Here is a 16,859-nt window from a genome sequence, read left to right on the forward strand (position 1 = left end):
TGCAGATGAGTATCAACTTTTAATCTACACAATAATGATTTTTCAAAGCTTTAGCACCTTCCTGATTATTTTGAATCCAGGAGAACATTGGTTCTACAGAGAATTATATACACAAGTCAAACTGTTTACGCATCTTTTAAATGCTTATTGAAGAAATATGAGGAAACTGCATTAAATTCTGCATTTTGACAACACATTACTGAGCCTTATAATTGTTCGACAAAATATATTATAACAACGCATGAGCTGCAGTATTACAAGTGGTCTCCTATGACTGCTTTTCCTAAATAAAACTCCAAGTGAAAAGATGTCATTTAGTGTATCTAATTAGGATAAGAGAGCCCTAACTTTCTTGAGATGTTTAAAAAAAAAAAAAAAAAAAAAGGCACCTTCAAACAACAGATGATACAGTTTGAGCATTTCTCCTCAGGCGCACACCCACTCAAAGTGTCAGCAGAATGGGAGTACAGAGGAATATGAGCCACCCGGGGCAAACACTTCAAAAAAAGGTCCCACAAGCTGGTTTTATGGCACAGACAACAGGGCCTGTAAATACATTTACCAAATGTGCAGGCTACAATTAAATATGGTTTGGGAAAATGAGGTTCAACAGGCCAATTATATAGCAGCTTTGAGCCACTAGAGCACAAATAACAACTGGAAACTGGAAAAAAAAACAAAAACAAAATATTTGTTCAACTGCTTATAATAAACTACAAGATTGAATCAAAGACAATGCAAGAGTTGTCTTAAGAAGGAAGAAGACTAATATAGCCACATGGTGAAAGTCACAAGATTTCCTTCCAGTTGGTAAAAGCGATTGTGCTGATTGTTTGAAGTATCTAGAACACCACACTTCGACACATAGTACAGAAAGGCTTTATGATTAAAGACTGTATTTCCTAAAAGCTGTGCGCCTCGAGTGCTGTCTATGCCAGAATCATTACGGTCCCCAAACTTTATATTAGTCAAGTTATTCCACCGACAGCCAAAGTAATGCACATATTACTAAACTAATTAAAGAGTAATTCATTAAAGCTGTTGCACAACAGATAATTATACACTGACTTAATGGTTCAAACTCCAATCATTAATTTGGAGTCAAAATACATTAAACCTGTCAAGCATAGAAAGCTGAGGAAAAAAACTTGTCAGCCTGTGTGTCTTGGATGCAAGTCCCATGACACCCAATCTATAATTTTCACACAACAAAATTAAATAAAACCATAAAAAAAATTGATTAACTTATTCGCATGACGTGTTATTACACTGCGGCGATGTGAAGACACCACCATTTTTTAACAGAGAACTTTAAGTATGACCTTCAGCTGCGTCTATAAAAGCAGAATTTAAGACTGCAGGAAGCAGGATAATGCTGGCACCTGTGTTTTGTTGGCTCATCTACGCTGCTCGACTATTCTTCGAATATGGGCCACATTCCAGATTCACACTTTCAGCTTTGAAAATGAGAAATGATCGCTTGGTGAGCGGATGCATTATGTAAATGAGATTGCATTAGCCTATATAGAAGTCATTCCGTGGCGTAACACGCCCCGGTAAAAAGCGCCTTGTGTGTTGATAATGAAGTGACTTTTGTGAAGGCTGTCAATCAAGCAGGCAGAAAGCTTCGTTACTCAGTGTTCAGTGGAAGTGAGGAAATGCGTACAGATTGACGGTTTGTTTTGGATTTTTGAAATGTTGAAACACTCGTACATCTATTTTCAGCATCTCTTGCTGGAGACAAAATAATGAGGCAAACATCTTTTTCTTTTTTTTTTTTTTTTAAAAATACATACATTTTAAAGTTTATTCAGAAGTCATGTCAGTAGTGAATTGGGAACAGTCAATATTATTGAAATCCATGGTTACAGCAATCTAGGACAAGGTCTGAACAATGATAATGTGATAGGAGTTAGTTGTATGTGCACTCCAAAATTTTAACCAATAAAATCCGTGATAGGTTCTCACATACCAACTCTGTCAAGTCCCTGTCAATTCAAAACCTACAGGCCCTTTTTTTGTTTCATATAAATGCCACTTAATCTAATGATACGTTAATACAAAAAGAGTCATGATCAAATCACATACAAAAAAACCTGAAATAAAATCAAATCATATATACAAACCTCTGTACATAGTGGGAATATGAATAAAAAGCGATAGGAATTATACTTTAATGAGCTATGTGCTCTCATATACTTGAGAGTGGGTCAGTATTGGAAAGCTGTTGGTCCAAGCTTATCTATCTGAACACAATCTCATGTCATGGTAAAAGTCTTGAAGTGGCTTGGTGTCAGTCGTAGACAGCATCTACAAATTCAGTGACTACTCATGTGTGCAACATGCTCCCTGTTGCGGACTGCATCATTGCAAACTGAAGGCAAATGAAAAAATGAAAACAGATGATAAGAGGGGGTGGTCTGCAGTGAGGTATTCATCTTGTCAAGCTGAGACAGGGAGCGAGGAATGTGTGGGTAAAAACAACCGCTTTTTCAGGAGGGGTGGGGCGGTTACTGTACTGATGGTGTTTTTGTTGTGTTGTCAGTGTGTTGTTTGGTCCTACTGTCAGCATCTTTGTTCACTGTACAATTCCTGAATCGATGGAGGCCTGTTTCCTGGTGGTCTTGGGAGGAGGTGGTGGAGGGGTCTTGCTGGGCAAAGGAGGTGGAATGGGCTGCAAACAGACAAAACAGCAGCCTTGAATTCTCAATACTTTCAAGTAAAGACAACCTGGCTTTCTACTAAAATCCAAAACACAGGATAAACAGCTGCCATCACCTCCGAAATGATTGACAGGTCTTTTAATACAAGAACTAATGCCAGGATCAGCTTACACAACATTTATGTCTTTTAAGATGGTCACTATGTCAGATTAGGTGTTTTAACGGTGCCTTAAATTGTCAGACTGCATATTTGTCAGAACCTCAACCATTTTTAGCCATATTTATTTTTCATCCATGAGTCAAACTATTAAGTTATTTCAATGAACTCTAAGCTTTACTTACTGAAAATCTAGAGACGCCTAAAATTGGATTTTATTCAATCCAGACAGTGAAAGTCTGAAATGTTTGTACTTTTCTCTCCTCTACGTGACCCTCCTCAGACACCTGAGTTCACAAGAGTCAAAGAGTAATGCTCGTCAACGACCTCACTTCTGCCAGCATCAAGGACTGTAAATGAAGAGCGACTGTCACTCAGTCTCAGAACATCTGCTCTCACTACATTGCTGTCAGTCTACTGCCACACCGTGTGCCCAGGCTTCATTTTTACTACCTGTCCATGGGCCGTGACAGTGGATAAATAAGATTAGTTAACGGAGTGGCGAGGCGAGAGGATGGCTAGCGTAGACGTCGGTGAGTGTGGAGAGACGAGCTGCTGATTAACAGCGGGAGAGCTCCTGATGGATGTGAGAGGTAAAGTAATCATCCAATCAATCACGTCTGAGCGCCGGGCCGGCTGGGGGGGAACGAGTATAAATAACAGCGGGGTGGACAGGCGGGTGTAGGCCCTTGCTGCTTACTAAATGATGCCTACACTCTTCTGTGACACAGATTATAAAACTGATGTGCAAATGCAGTACACGCACAAATGTGAGTGTAAAGAATGCATGCGCACACAGAGACATGAATGGACGCACATTAGTACAGGACGTACAGGGGTAGGAGACAGTGGAGGAGGTTGACCCAAATGTCAATTGTGTGTAGTGGCCTCTTGTTTAATTATAAGTGCCATGCATCATTAAGGAGCTCCTCTCAGGCCTAATTAAAACACCTACCCTTTGATGTGGCGGAGGTGGTGGAGGCGTCGAGGGACTCGTCAAGTCTTGATTATCTAGCAGGTTGCCATAATCAGCCGTGCTGCCTTTCACAGGCAGCGGAGGAGGGGTTTCACCCTTGTCAGAGCAGCCCATCCCGTTCAGCTCCAGACCTGTGCAAGAGGGAGCACATCAGCTCACATTCATCCTCAAACCACATTAATGTTTCTTAAATGGCAGGTCTGGGACACAGAATAGATCACACGGCCTATTTCTTCTCTGTAAGGCTAATTACATGTTTTGAAAAACGAGAAACAATGTAAGACAATTCAAATTTAAGAGAAATTTCTGCACTCACTTATTTCAATCATAATAAGTAGGAACTTTGAAGCCAAACCCTGATAATGTCATCAGACTTAGAGCCTAGAGATTTGGTAACACTTAACTTTAACCCCCATTAAGTATTTATGGGCACTATATAAATATTTATTAAATGGGTTATTATAGTAACGGGAGTTTAAAGTTAAGTGTTACCACGAATGTATAACTAAGAGCCTGTGTTGCTGAAGACCAGGCAGGCAGGGAGGATCTCACACGAAGATGCTATTAGTTGTTATGCTGTTAGAGCTGCACTATGGGTAGTGTTGCATCCACAGTTGTTGAAGCTTGATCCATGCAATCAACTACAAGCCAGGATATCTCAACCTCTGTTGCACTGATTTTGACTATTTCTTTTTTTAAACATATGTTTCTTGAAAGTCCCTAACTTTACAGAAGTTGTTGAAATACTAAACTGTAATTCAGGAATCTTGAGACTTAAAAGACACTGGGATGAAACTCATTCACCTGAGTCCTAAAATGCATCAGGGGAAATGTTTCACTTTAAGACTCTAAGAGAAAAAACAATGTGTGTGAATTTGAAGTAACGTCTGTATTGCAAAGCAGTGAAGTTGAATTAATTTGAAGCAGCAATTGCAGGGTTTCTTTTCAGGAAATGAACATCCTTGATAAGCAAGTTAACACATCGAGCCATTATGTGTGATCCCGGTGTTAGAAGCCAGCACAGTGACAAAGAGACAAATTTAGAAGTAAATCTGGAGTGCTGACAGTTATTATTTACATGGCCATTTAAAGAAGTGTAGCCAATATCACACATACAGTAGAGCTTTCTTTGAGATCAAACTGAGCATCATCATGTGCATCACAGCATGTGGTAACAGTGATGCAAGAGATAAAACACAGCCAGGGGGAAGCAGAGAGGGCCTAAAGAGATTGTGCAAGCTCTACTCTAAAGACGATGCAACCTCTCAGTTGTGTGTGTGTGTGTTTGAATGAGAGAGAGAAAGTAAAGTGAGCTTGCTCTTACTGGAAACAGCGTGCAGTGCGCTAAAGGAGAGTTTGCTCCTGGGTGTGATGGGTGGAGGTCCTGGTGAGGAGGAGGAGTTGGAGGAAGAAAGAGGAGGTCCAGGGGACACAGAGAGGCGGCGGTCTCCCCCCATCTGGTTGAGAACTTGACTCCTTGGTCTCTGAGGCCGCAGGGGGCTGATCTGTGTGAGCATGTATAAAGAAAAACAAAGTGGTCACTATCAGAAAGTGAGACATTACTGAGTATATTTAGAATTACTGCCTCGCAGTTGAATGCCTCGGCCAACCTGTCAAGTTGCAGTTTGCATCTATGTCTGTTCAGACTCATATATTCCATGGGTATTACAGATACATAAAGATGGTTGACAAATTAAAGGGAAAAACTAAATAAAGGTGTTGGGCCACCATGAGCCACCGGAGCAGTTTCAGTGCTCCTTGGAACTGATTCTGCAAATCTCTGGACTCTACTGGAGGGATGAACACCATTTTTTGCTTTAATTTTTCACCTGTCTGTATGTAATGAGGACTCTAAAGGTCATAGTGACCTCTGACCTTTGACCACCAAAATCTAATCAGTTCATCCTTGAGTCCAAGTAAACATTTGTGCCAAATTTTGAGAGATTCCCTCAAGGCGTCCTGAGATATCACGTACACAAATATGGGACAGACTGACGGACAACCTGCATTACACTGAAGTCAGGTGCCAAAATAATCACACACTGAACAAGACACAATAGACAAAACAGTAAAAGACGAACGGACAGACAACCGAAATCATGTGGAAGCCTTATAACCTAAATTACACAACAAGTCAATAAAACAGAACTCAGGACAAAATTTACTGTGTCACAAATGAGTTGAGTCTATGATGAAAAATAACAGAAGATCAATAAAAAATTATGTAAATGAGAAAAATTTGTTTCACATCTCCTTTGGGACTGTTTGATGTGTATCCACGCACATATTAAGTTGGCTGTTTGTATCCGTGGAGGAGAAACCATTTGGATAAATGGGCTCATTGGGTTGCAATATCGTATTTGTGGTTACAAATAATTGTTTGCGTGAAAGACGGTTTTCTCCCACCTTCATGGCTGGAATTTGAATATGAAACGATATATCCTCAGGGCTATTCCACACTGTAGGCTACATTAACAAACAACTTTGTAATTGGCCAGACTCAAACAGCTAGCCACAAGGGAGACACTGAAAATAACAGCACACTTCATTCAGGGATGTAATTTTTTTTTATCTGGGATATTAAAACACAAAACTGAAATTTGCATTGAGGGTTAAAAAGCTATTTCTTGACTTTTCCGTCCCAGACGACACATTCAAATGCAACTACTATTTCCTACAACTGCTCGGTAACCACCAGAGACCCTTAGGTGCTCTACCCTTGACCCCTGAGGCAGGAAGCTCCTATCACAAGCCAGACGGCTCCACCGCTGCCAGGGGCCCCCCTTTAGATCCCATTCCTGTGCTTATCTTAACGCTGTTAGCAAGGGAACATTCCCACTGGGCATGCAGAACACAGTGATACCTCCACTGTAATGGACACAGCGGGGTGAAGAGGAACATGAGCGCAGCAGAGAGAGGGGGAAGATAAAGACATGTAGAGTGCAAAGAGAATGCAGGGGGAGTAGTTGTGTGGTAGAAACGTGAGAAGGGAGAATATCAGGGAAAGAGGAAAATAAAGTTAAAATGAATGAGCAGAAAATATGACTAAAATGAGAATATAAAAACCATAGTATACATTTTCACAGTCATTTTTGCCATTAGTTATTTTGTGAACAAATTAAAAAAACTAATTTGAGAATGACACTAGAGAGGGTTGGAGGGTCTAAAATGAAAAAAATTCAAGCATTAGAAGCATTAAGTTTATGGTAATCTGCCCATTTGATTTTGATTATTCTTGTGAACAATCACAGGTTTTGGTGGCACTAAAAGAAAATTCTTGGGTCTCCAGAATCATTAGGAATCATGAATATGCAAGAATCCACAAGCTACAATGGAAAAAGGGTATATCATTGCAGGTCCCTAATCACACAAAGAAGAAAGCTACATCATGATGCTGCCTGAGGGAGAGTGCCAAGCTTGAAACATGTTGCATCCAGAGTAGCTGCCAGTTCAAACTATTTGTTTGTTCTTCTTGCCACTAACATCGTCCTCTTTTTAACCGTGAATATCCACAGCAAATTCCATTGCAGAGAGAGACAGAGAGAGAGAGAGAGAAGGGAAGAGCAAAATAGTACCGTCTCTGAGAGTATGACAGCTTCAGTGGGCTGCAGTTGGATCTCCGTGGTCTTCATCTCTTTATCAAAGATTTCCTGGTGCTTACTGTTCCTCTTCTCCTTCTTCTTCTCTTTTCGCTCCCTCTCAGGTTCGTCCCGGTCCAGCTTGTCCTGAGACTTGGTGTGTAGCTTCTTTGGCAGGAGAGGCTCCAGGGCAAAACTGAATAAAAGATAATATGGTATTTGTCCAATCAAAATTCCTTTCCTCTGTGCACCTGAAGCAGCTTTATCAATCATGAACCATCTTGGGAGGCAGGGTAGAGTAGGATCTTTGTAAGTACTCAATTTCAGCTTCAATACAGCCTTCAATTAATACATGACTCATGTCAGAGAAAATACTGAGGTATTCCTCCATCAGTAGTAAACTACATAAAAAACTAAACACTGCTGTTGTGTTTTTTAATCTTGAGTCTAGTTTAATGGGAATAAATCATCAAAATGAATGTAGTAAGGATTTATTATACTCTGTACATGAACTCAACAAAAAAATAATTCTGAATATTTTTAATTTTTTAAATATTGCATAAGCACATCCTCAGAAATCCTCTTAAGTTTGAAATGAAACTGGAAATCTCAGTAAAATGTTAAATATAAGGCCTGAGACTGACTTATCAAGATAACGACAGATATAAAAAAAAAAAAAAGAAAAAAAAAAAAAAAAGAAAAACAATTTTTAAACTGCTCAAATGGCATGACCAATGGCCAGAGAGGTTGTACTGTATTTTTATGCCCTAAAGAATTGTGAAGCAGTCGTTACCCATCTGAGCCAGGCCTGGAGGGGGAGTTGTCAGAGGAAATGGAGGTGACTGAAGCCACTGACAGCGGCCTCTGGGAGGAGGGCATGGTGAAGGAACGCACCATGGAGTGTGGACGAGGCCCCCGCCGCTCGTCTGCTGCCGGCTGACACCACAGAGAAAAAAAAAAAAAAAACAGAAAAATAAAGAATTCAGCTTAAAAGTCAGTGTCTGCTTTGAAGTTATCATGTTCACTTTTTAGTTTTGGTTTCATGTCCTTAGAGCGTGCTCAGAGTAGTGTACATAAGTAAAAGGGAAGAAACTGATGAGCTTGTTGTTTGGTATGTTAGCATGCTAGCATTTGCAAATTAGCACCTAACTCAATGTAAAACTTATAAAAAAGTATCTAAAAAAATATTTTGTATTTTGAGTAAAAAAAAATGTTTGCATTAAATGCAGTCATATCTAATCTAGAGACTGTTAGTTGCACTTAATCTGTACTGGTTTTTAGCAGCTTCTACCATAATCATGGCTGCTTAAATTGTTCACAACGTACAGTTCAGGTATATTTAGACTTCTACTTAGAAAAAACTTAACATTAGACGGATATTTTCTTTTGCGAATGGAGTTGTACATCTTTTCCTGACGTAAGTATTTGTCCTTAGAGAAGGCTTTAAGAGCTTATTCATTGTATACACTGTATACGATCTCCTAGCTAGCTAGCTACCATCACATTGTCCTTACTGCTATTGAATTGTTCAGTCTATAGCTACACTACATATTATGAGGGACAACAGGACATGGAAATTCAAGATGGGATTCAGTACTCCAGTGTGATGGACAGAGAAACTATAATGGTGAAGGTCGTGATGAGTTTTACTTAGTTTTTATACATTACATAGCTCTAAATGCTATCACACATAAAGCTAGAGGAAGAGAAAAAAAACTGTGGTGATACTACTAATTTCTGCTGAAACCTGCTGGAAGAAAAATCTGGTAACAGAGGCAATAACAATGGATCTTTCTGCATTTAAAGAGTCTTTTGAAGCAAAGAAAGGGGCCATCACACATCTGATAGGATAACCTTATTATCACACCCTGGAAAGTGATGGCTTTTCTCTCGTTTGAAAGGTCACCACCCTCTCCTTTTAAATTGAGCGAGGGCCTCTTTACCTCAGGCAAGATTGAAGGAAAAGCTTGGCCTAGCAAAAATTAAATCTGCAACGGAGGAGAGAGATGGCAGGTAGTCCCCAGCAGCACATCACTACACTGACACACATGTTCTAAGTGAATTTGTAGGACTTACTGTAAAAGTACATGAAATTCAAATCAACTAAATACAGTATACTTTCTCTATCTACCCTACATCGAGAGATCAGTTGGTGTGTTAGTGTGTGTGTGTGTGTGTGTGTGTGTGTGTGTGTCTGTCTGTTTTTTATTCATTTATTTTTATTGCTTTATTCTGAATTCTTGATAAAGGAAAAAAAAAACGTGGGAATCTACCTCATGATTTGTCTTTGTACTCATTAATTTTCCTATGCAGGGAGTTGTCTGCAACAGTGACCAATTTTCCTTCATAAGTGATCTTTGCCCAGGCTGCTTCAACTATTTTGCTTTTGGTCTTGCATCTTTGGAAATGAACTACAATGTGTCTTAAGACAGCTTCATCTTGAGGTTCAGGGCTGACTGGCCGGTGGGCTCGCTGAATCTGTAGATCAGGGTTTCTGTTAAGTGCCATCTCAAATGAATGTTAGCATTGGGCTTCCATCTGCACATTCCTTAATGTCATATACGCAAATGTCATTACAGTGCGACCCTCCTCTTTCGTCCCTTACTTTAGCTTGAAGGATTCTCTATTGTCCCAGAGAATAAAGCAGAGTGCACAGTGTTACCTGTCTGTCATCCACCTAACCTTCTGCTGCCTTGTACCATGTTGTGGACATCCCCACCGACACGCTGTCAGTGTCATTTTTGAAGTCTGTTAGCTCCTGCTTGAGTTCAGTTTTTTCTCAGGCTTTGGATAGCTTTATGGTGGTAAAATGCCCCTTCTAGCTACCAGCTTCCATCCTCTCTACATTGGGTTTGATGTTGTTCATGTTTTTTCTTTTGATGTAATTTTAAGTTCTCCTCTAGCCTTTTCCAGCCTCTAACCTGATTCATTTTGAGTCATTTTACTTTCTTGTGAGGAAAAAAAAAAAAAAAAAGGGGGCAAATTACATGAGCGTCAGCTGAGCAAAAACATATTTATGATGCAACAGAAAGGTCACAAACAGGTAAAAGGTCTTACCAGGGTCTTTACACCATACTGTTTCTCCACCTTCTCCCGCAATTGCTTGAAGCAGGCCTCCATGCGGTCGTGGAAAGGCCTGAGTGCCTCTGTGACCTTCTCTCCATGGATGCGAACACCCTCGGCAAGGTGTGGGATCTGTGGGAGAAAAAAAAAAAAAAAAAAAAAAAATGCATCGTAAGAAACCTTTACCAACATACCCCGGACAGATGAGAAGTTAGCTACATGCTGGTTCTGCATTCGTCGGAGGAATACGCTTCTGTTCCACTACATATATCCAATTTAATGCACATGACCTTTGCACCCATGGGTGTGCATACTCAGCATAAGCAGTGAATGTACATCACTTTGAGAGTGTGTGTGTGAGAGGAGAATATTACTGCAACTTTATCCAGGTAGAAGTAGTCTATATAAGAGAAGGCTGTTGCCATGATACCCCTCCACCCCCACCCTTCCTCCCACCACCTAAGTTAACATAATAACAGGTGTATTAAACATCGCAATGAGAAAGCATGGACAGATTACATGTATGGGTATGTACAGCATGTGATGGATTCTTTTCTTCCCCACCTCTGACGCAAATAAAGACGCAATGCACCCTTTCAAGCACACTGCTGCCTCTCACACTGTAGGCAGCTGGTGAATAACAAAATCTTAAGACATAACAGAGGCAGCTAAGGTAGAAGGAGAGAGGGAGGAAGGAAGGGAGAGAAAGAGCGAAGGAGAGAGCCTGGAACTGGTGGAAACCAGTAATTAGAAAACCCCAGTGCCACAGTCGGTGTCAGCAGCGAGCTCTGCTGACTAAATCTGGCAAGAAGAGAAAGCGTCATCCCTTGGGGAGTGAGCGTTTGGAGTGAAACACACAAGTTAAGCTTTTTTTTTTTTTTTTCCAGAACCTGGTGTCTCCGTGTTACGTGCCATCTTTTGGCTGTGGTAAGGCAGGGAAGGACTGCACAAAAACTCGCCACAAACCAGCAAAGATGTTACAGTCATCTGTGGTAATAGCAGACCTTTTCTTTCCCATGGCAACTGTCTCACTGCCATAAGTGAGAAATACTGTTAAACATGAAAAGAAAACAGCTCATGCTATTATGCTCATGAATAAATAAAGACACAAAAATAAAGCACATTAGAGGGTATTTAATTCAAACATTTATATTAATCTGTCCTGGTCAGAGTGGTGCATTTGCTGATTTAAAAAACAAGGAAACACTGAACTTCAGAGTGCATCTTGTGCCTCATTTTAAGTACAGTAGCTTTTACGGCTAACATATTCACCTAAGCCCTGAGCAAATGGAACAAAGAATCTGCTCAGAGTACAAAGAAGTCTGTGAAGTATCTGCCATAGCTGGTCCAGTTAAGAGAAGACTATGTGTGTGTATATGTGTGTGTGTGTGTGTGTGTGTCTGTATGTGTGTGCTAACCTCTGATTCCCTAGAGCCTGCTCGCCTTTCTTCCTTTTCCTGGAGGGCAAACTGCCCCTCCACAGCAGGCTATAGCAAGAACTGACTTCACTCAGCTGGCACAACACCAGTTCAGTTTTGTGATGCAACATTTTGTAATAATCTCAAACGATACATGTTTTATTTAATCACCGCTTCAACATGTTGGGGGGCTCATTAACAGGGAGAAAAACTTGCTAATGCAGAAACACACATCTATAATGTTGCTGATTGAAAAATCATACTGTTGCAGGTTCTGAGCCTGATGCATTAAACAGCATCCTGTGATAGGAGAAGCACAAAGATCAGAGATGAGCAGAGATCTTGAACATGCACCATAGCAGCTAAAATCCAGGATATTTCACTCACTGAATGTAAGTTACTGTGCTGTGCTCCACAAAACCAAAGCTTTAGCACAGAAAGATAAATGAGAGGAGGCTACAGACACCCTGCAAGGATTTCCCCTGATATTGACCACCTTCATCATCACTGCTGGGACCTCTAAGAAGAGTGCATAGAGGACGAGGCTGAAAGAAAAAAAAAAAAAAAAACAGGTGAAGGAAAGGAAAGGGAGGCAGAGGGGAAGAGGGTTAGGAGTGAGAAAAAGGGGAGGGAGGAGTCGGAAGGACGAAGTGTTGTGAGATGAAAAAAAGACAGAAAGGGGGAGAAAAACCAGTGAGAGTGAAAGCTGAGGCAAGATTCACGTCTCCCAGGATACCCACATCTTTTTATAGACCTTAGGATGATTGAGTGCAACTGAGTGGCGGCATGGCAACAGAATTCTGCTTGGTGGCTGCATGGAGGTAAGCTCATTGTGGAAGACACTTACGCTCAAGGTTGCAAACACACACACACACACACATGCACGCAGATGCAAGTATTCAGTAGTTTAACTTTCTTTTTTCTTTTTTTACAAAAAAGTTTTTATTCCTCTCCAGCAGGTTTATGATTTGGGAGATCAGTAAGAGATATTACCTCATGTAGGCTGATGTTAATATCTCATAATTAGACAGTTGAGACCTGGGGCTGCAATTATGAAATCCAGCATGGATATCGCTCTAAAGCTTAGCTTCCAAAAGAGGAACAATGCATGATGCAAACTAGAATTACTGCCTCGTGGTTGTACGCCTCCATCTAACTAGTCATGATGCAGGAAACATGGTCACAATCTCCTATTCTGTTCATGAGTTACAGCACTGAATAATGGCCAGAAGTGTTTTTACATTAGGATTTCACAGTGACCTTGACCTTTGATCACCAAAGTTTAATCAGTTCGTCTTTGATTCTAAGAGAATTTTTGTGCAAAATATGAAGAAATACCCTCAAGGCAGTCTTGGGATATCACATTCAGAGGGCCAAAAATGTGTTTTGTGAGGTTATAGTGACCTTTGACCTTTGACCACCAAAATCTAATCAGTTCATCCTTTAGTCCAATGTTTGTGCCAAATTTGAAGGGATTCCCTCAAGGTGTTCCTGAGATATTGCATCCATGAATATGGGACGGACGGACAGACAGCCTTAAAAAAACATAATGCCTCTGGCTGTCGTTGGTATGGAGGCATAAAAATGTCAAGAAGCGCCTTGTCATGAGGACACTTGGGGGTTTCTTTCCAGATAATGAGAAGCCCTTACAGTGGCAATACTAGAGGTTGGGTACCACCGCTCTAACCAACCACACAAAACATAGCAAACAAGATCAGACAAGCCGAGTGTAAGCTAGTTGCATTCCCAGCACAAAATGTGCCAAAGAAAATGAGTGGCTGGGAAATAGAGCCAAACGTACAACAGCTACAGAGCAAGATATTTTTCTCGAGGGTTGGTGGATGAAACCAGGGCAAAAGGTGGAAATATGTTTGTCAGGTAGCCAGAGGCAAGACTCAAATGGGACGCTCATGCCCCGTTACACAGGCCTGTCACAGAGCACGCTCACCAACTGTCTATGTCATCGGCCATCCACGCCATGAAAAATTTACATATAGGCGATGGTGAGCCATAGATGCTCACCAGCACTAATGTCCGTCATTTGGTGTGAGGGTCCAAACAGGTTAGCCAGGAATACTTGATAAACCGCTAGTAACTTAGCCTAGATGTTCCTCATCATATTCCCATGCAAATCACAACTTTTAAACTAAACATGCACCTTTCAAACTACACTCTGGAGGCATGCAGTGATTACAAATGAGTCCCCAGCCCTATTTATAAACAGGCAAATGCCAATAGTGTCAGCTAACAAGGAGAATAAAAGAAATGGCATTGCTGTTTAATACGAGTTGTGTCGCTTGAAGCCCACTGTTCTTAGCTGAACCCTGTCGCTCTATCCCTTCAGAGCCACACCCTGGGGTGCTGGGATAGCCACATTGCCTTTGAGATGCCTGGTATTAAGGCTATGATGACATATTAAGACCTTTCATGACCTTTCATGAAGGTCACAAATGTCTTTGAGACGTACACAGCCAGTGGCGAGTCGGACAGACTGTTAAGCAGACAGACTTTACTGTATGTGAGATGAGGGCATCAAAATTACAAGTAAAAAAACTCAAATCAAAAGACAGCATAAAGAGAGAGTTGTCACTAAAATATTCTTCACATATGCGTGTGAATATGTCGTTGATGCCCCGGTGAAAACAGCTTCCTTCGGTCTGTGATGCAGTTTATTGATCTCTTAGCTACCCTTAGCAACTTTTAATAGAGTGGATCACGCTGCAGTGAAAAGTTAGGTAGTACTAATTTAAGCATCTGTCCAAAGCGTTTGCTAATTATAACGAGAAACATCACGGAGAACACCTACTTTGTACTATTTTTTTTCTTTTACAATACCCAATTTCCTGATTTCCAGTTGCTCATTTCCCACCTAATTACTGGAAGAGGACAGTGGGTATTTCAGAATAACAGAGCCCACTGGCTCATTTCTCCCCGTTTAGTTTGTTCATTGGAGCAGGCTCGTCTTCATTTGTCTCATTTAGACAGATTCAAGACGTGAGATAAACAAGCAACGCTGGCTCATGCGAGGAGACAGCTGATACCATTTCAAATCAACAAATCTGCCTCACCCATCTTTTTTTAAAAGTTCCCTGTGTGTCTATGTTTGGCGTGGGCTCTGTAAACATATTTCTGCTTTCTCTGTGACACATCTCTGTGATGATCACACCAAACGACTTCAATCGTATCTTTTTGTGCTTATGGAAGACGCATACCACCACGATTTCAAAGACTTATTTAAGAGAATGTGAAGGACATTTTTAACCTGACGCAGCTGCCGAGATAAAGCAACTTGTTTATCTCTTACTGGTAGGACTGGTGCGTACAGAGCTCCTGCTAATTAGCACTGTGGATTGTGGGCGGATGATGATTTCAAAATTGCAGTGTAATTTCTAACACTATTTTAGTCCGGTTGAAATCTCACATTGATGCAAAAATGAAAAATTGTCTCTTTCACATCTGAGCATCACTTTGGAACCAACACAAATGATTTGAAACAAGATTTTTTTGTGCTTTTACATTATTATTCAGTGATTTCCCCCTTCGCGATGGTTAGAAAAATAACTTATGTCTTAAAGGTAAAATCTGGTTTGTGGTATTCACTTCTTTCCAGGAGTGATGAAGCACCGACACGTTTATTTTTAGTTTCCTCTCACCTGCTTTGCCAACTATATCAGTCAGTGATTTCCTATCTTTTCCCATGTTCACACAATTTGAACATCTTAAAAAATGAATATGGAGTAAGTAACAACCAGTATGGAAAAAGTAATTATATGTTAAAAAGTGCCTTACTTCTGAGGCAAAACAACTACATGAGCAGCACCACAAATGATATCGAGACTTCAGCGTCAAAAGCAGGGAGGCAATATTAGGCTGGTATTTCTGTTGTGAATCATATAAAGACAAAAGCTTTCACAAACACAAAAGAGCCGAGAATCAGATCCGGAGGAGTTCCAGCAGAGATACAGAGCACAAAGTTGACCTATTTTTCAACAACAGAGAAAGGAACAACTATTGAAAATTCAATTAACTTTCCTTTTTACCTCACGACTTGCAATAGGCAGCAGACAGAAAAACTGCTTGTATATGAGCTCAATTCCAGGGCGAACACCATGAGGCAGGAAAACCATGACATCCCGAGTATTAAAGTGACCCTTAGTTCACAGCTAGAGTTTAGAGAGAGGAATAAAAGAAGCGAAACAAAACAAAATCTGAAAATCCTAAAGGGAGCGAAGCGAAAACTAGCCATGAGTTTTTTTTAATCGAGGATGAGCTTCAAATGAGCTAAAGATCTGTTGAGTGTCATCATGGTATGCTGTTACACAGGACGTGTTGTGATGTTTTTCAACAATATGTGAGTATGTACATTTCTCATCTGCTGCGTGTGCACTTCCTTCAGGCTCAGTGAGGGTGCAAAGCTCGCAAAACCGCCAGTGCTGATCTCTTGCTGTCTCCTCACGCAGCGGAGCATCCTCCCTAACTTCAGAATGTTTGCTTCAGCACTCTCCCTCCCTCCCCCCTCCCCTATTATTCCCCCTGAACTCTTTAACACACTTTTCCCCTGCTCACTTCAGTTACTGTCACTGGACATTCTTGCCAGTGCACTCACAAGTTCTTCAAACGATATCATATTCTAGCTGTAACCTTTCAGAGTGACTTTTTTTTTTTTTTTTTAACAGTAACAGTGCTTTAGTAAGGCAACAGCATTTCAGACATAAATGCCATAATATAAAGAAGTCTATCCTTCAGCACTGAAACTCTCTACATATGAAGCACACTGCCTGGTGTCTATAGGGCCCTTAGCGGGTGGATCATGGCTCCCAAATTTCTGGTGCTGTTTCCATTAATAAACTCCTCATCTCTTATAATTCAACCCATGGTAACTTACAGAGAAGGCCACTATAGTTTCAGCACCTGAAAGGTTACATGAATAGCCCAAAGCAAATTCACACAAATTAAGCTCAATTATACTGAAAGGCCAAGTGGCGTGAATTCACATTTTCATGC

General features: G+C 40.7%; 1 protein-coding gene across 1 annotated transcript in view; it reads right to left on the bottom strand.

Moving 5' to 3' along the window:
• dock1 (dedicator of cytokinesis 1) overlaps nucleotides 1-16,859 on the bottom strand; it is a 179,846-nt gene continuing 162,987 nt past the window's right edge. Inside the window, exons 47-52 of the mRNA XM_023406577.2 lie at nucleotides 10,432-10,569; nucleotides 8,168-8,310; nucleotides 7,372-7,570; nucleotides 5,121-5,301; nucleotides 3,776-3,927; nucleotides 1-2,674 (exon numbers count right to left, since the gene is read on the bottom strand). Of these exons, the coding sequence (XP_023262345.1) occupies nucleotides 2,579-2,674; nucleotides 3,776-3,927; nucleotides 5,121-5,301; nucleotides 7,372-7,570; nucleotides 8,168-8,310; nucleotides 10,432-10,569 (909 nt within the window). The 3' untranslated portion in view covers nucleotides 1-2,578. The remainder of the gene's footprint in view (nucleotides 2,675-3,775; nucleotides 3,928-5,120; nucleotides 5,302-7,371; nucleotides 7,571-8,167; nucleotides 8,311-10,431; nucleotides 10,570-16,859) is intronic.

Source organism: Seriola lalandi, unplaced genomic scaffold, assembly GCF_002814215.2.
Source record: "Seriola lalandi dorsalis isolate HSWRI2012SDOR001 ecotype SW California unplaced genomic scaffold, Sedor1 jcf7180002054311, whole genome shotgun sequence".
Classification (NCBI taxonomy): Eukaryota; Metazoa; Chordata; class Actinopteri; order Carangiformes; family Carangidae; genus Seriola; species Seriola lalandi.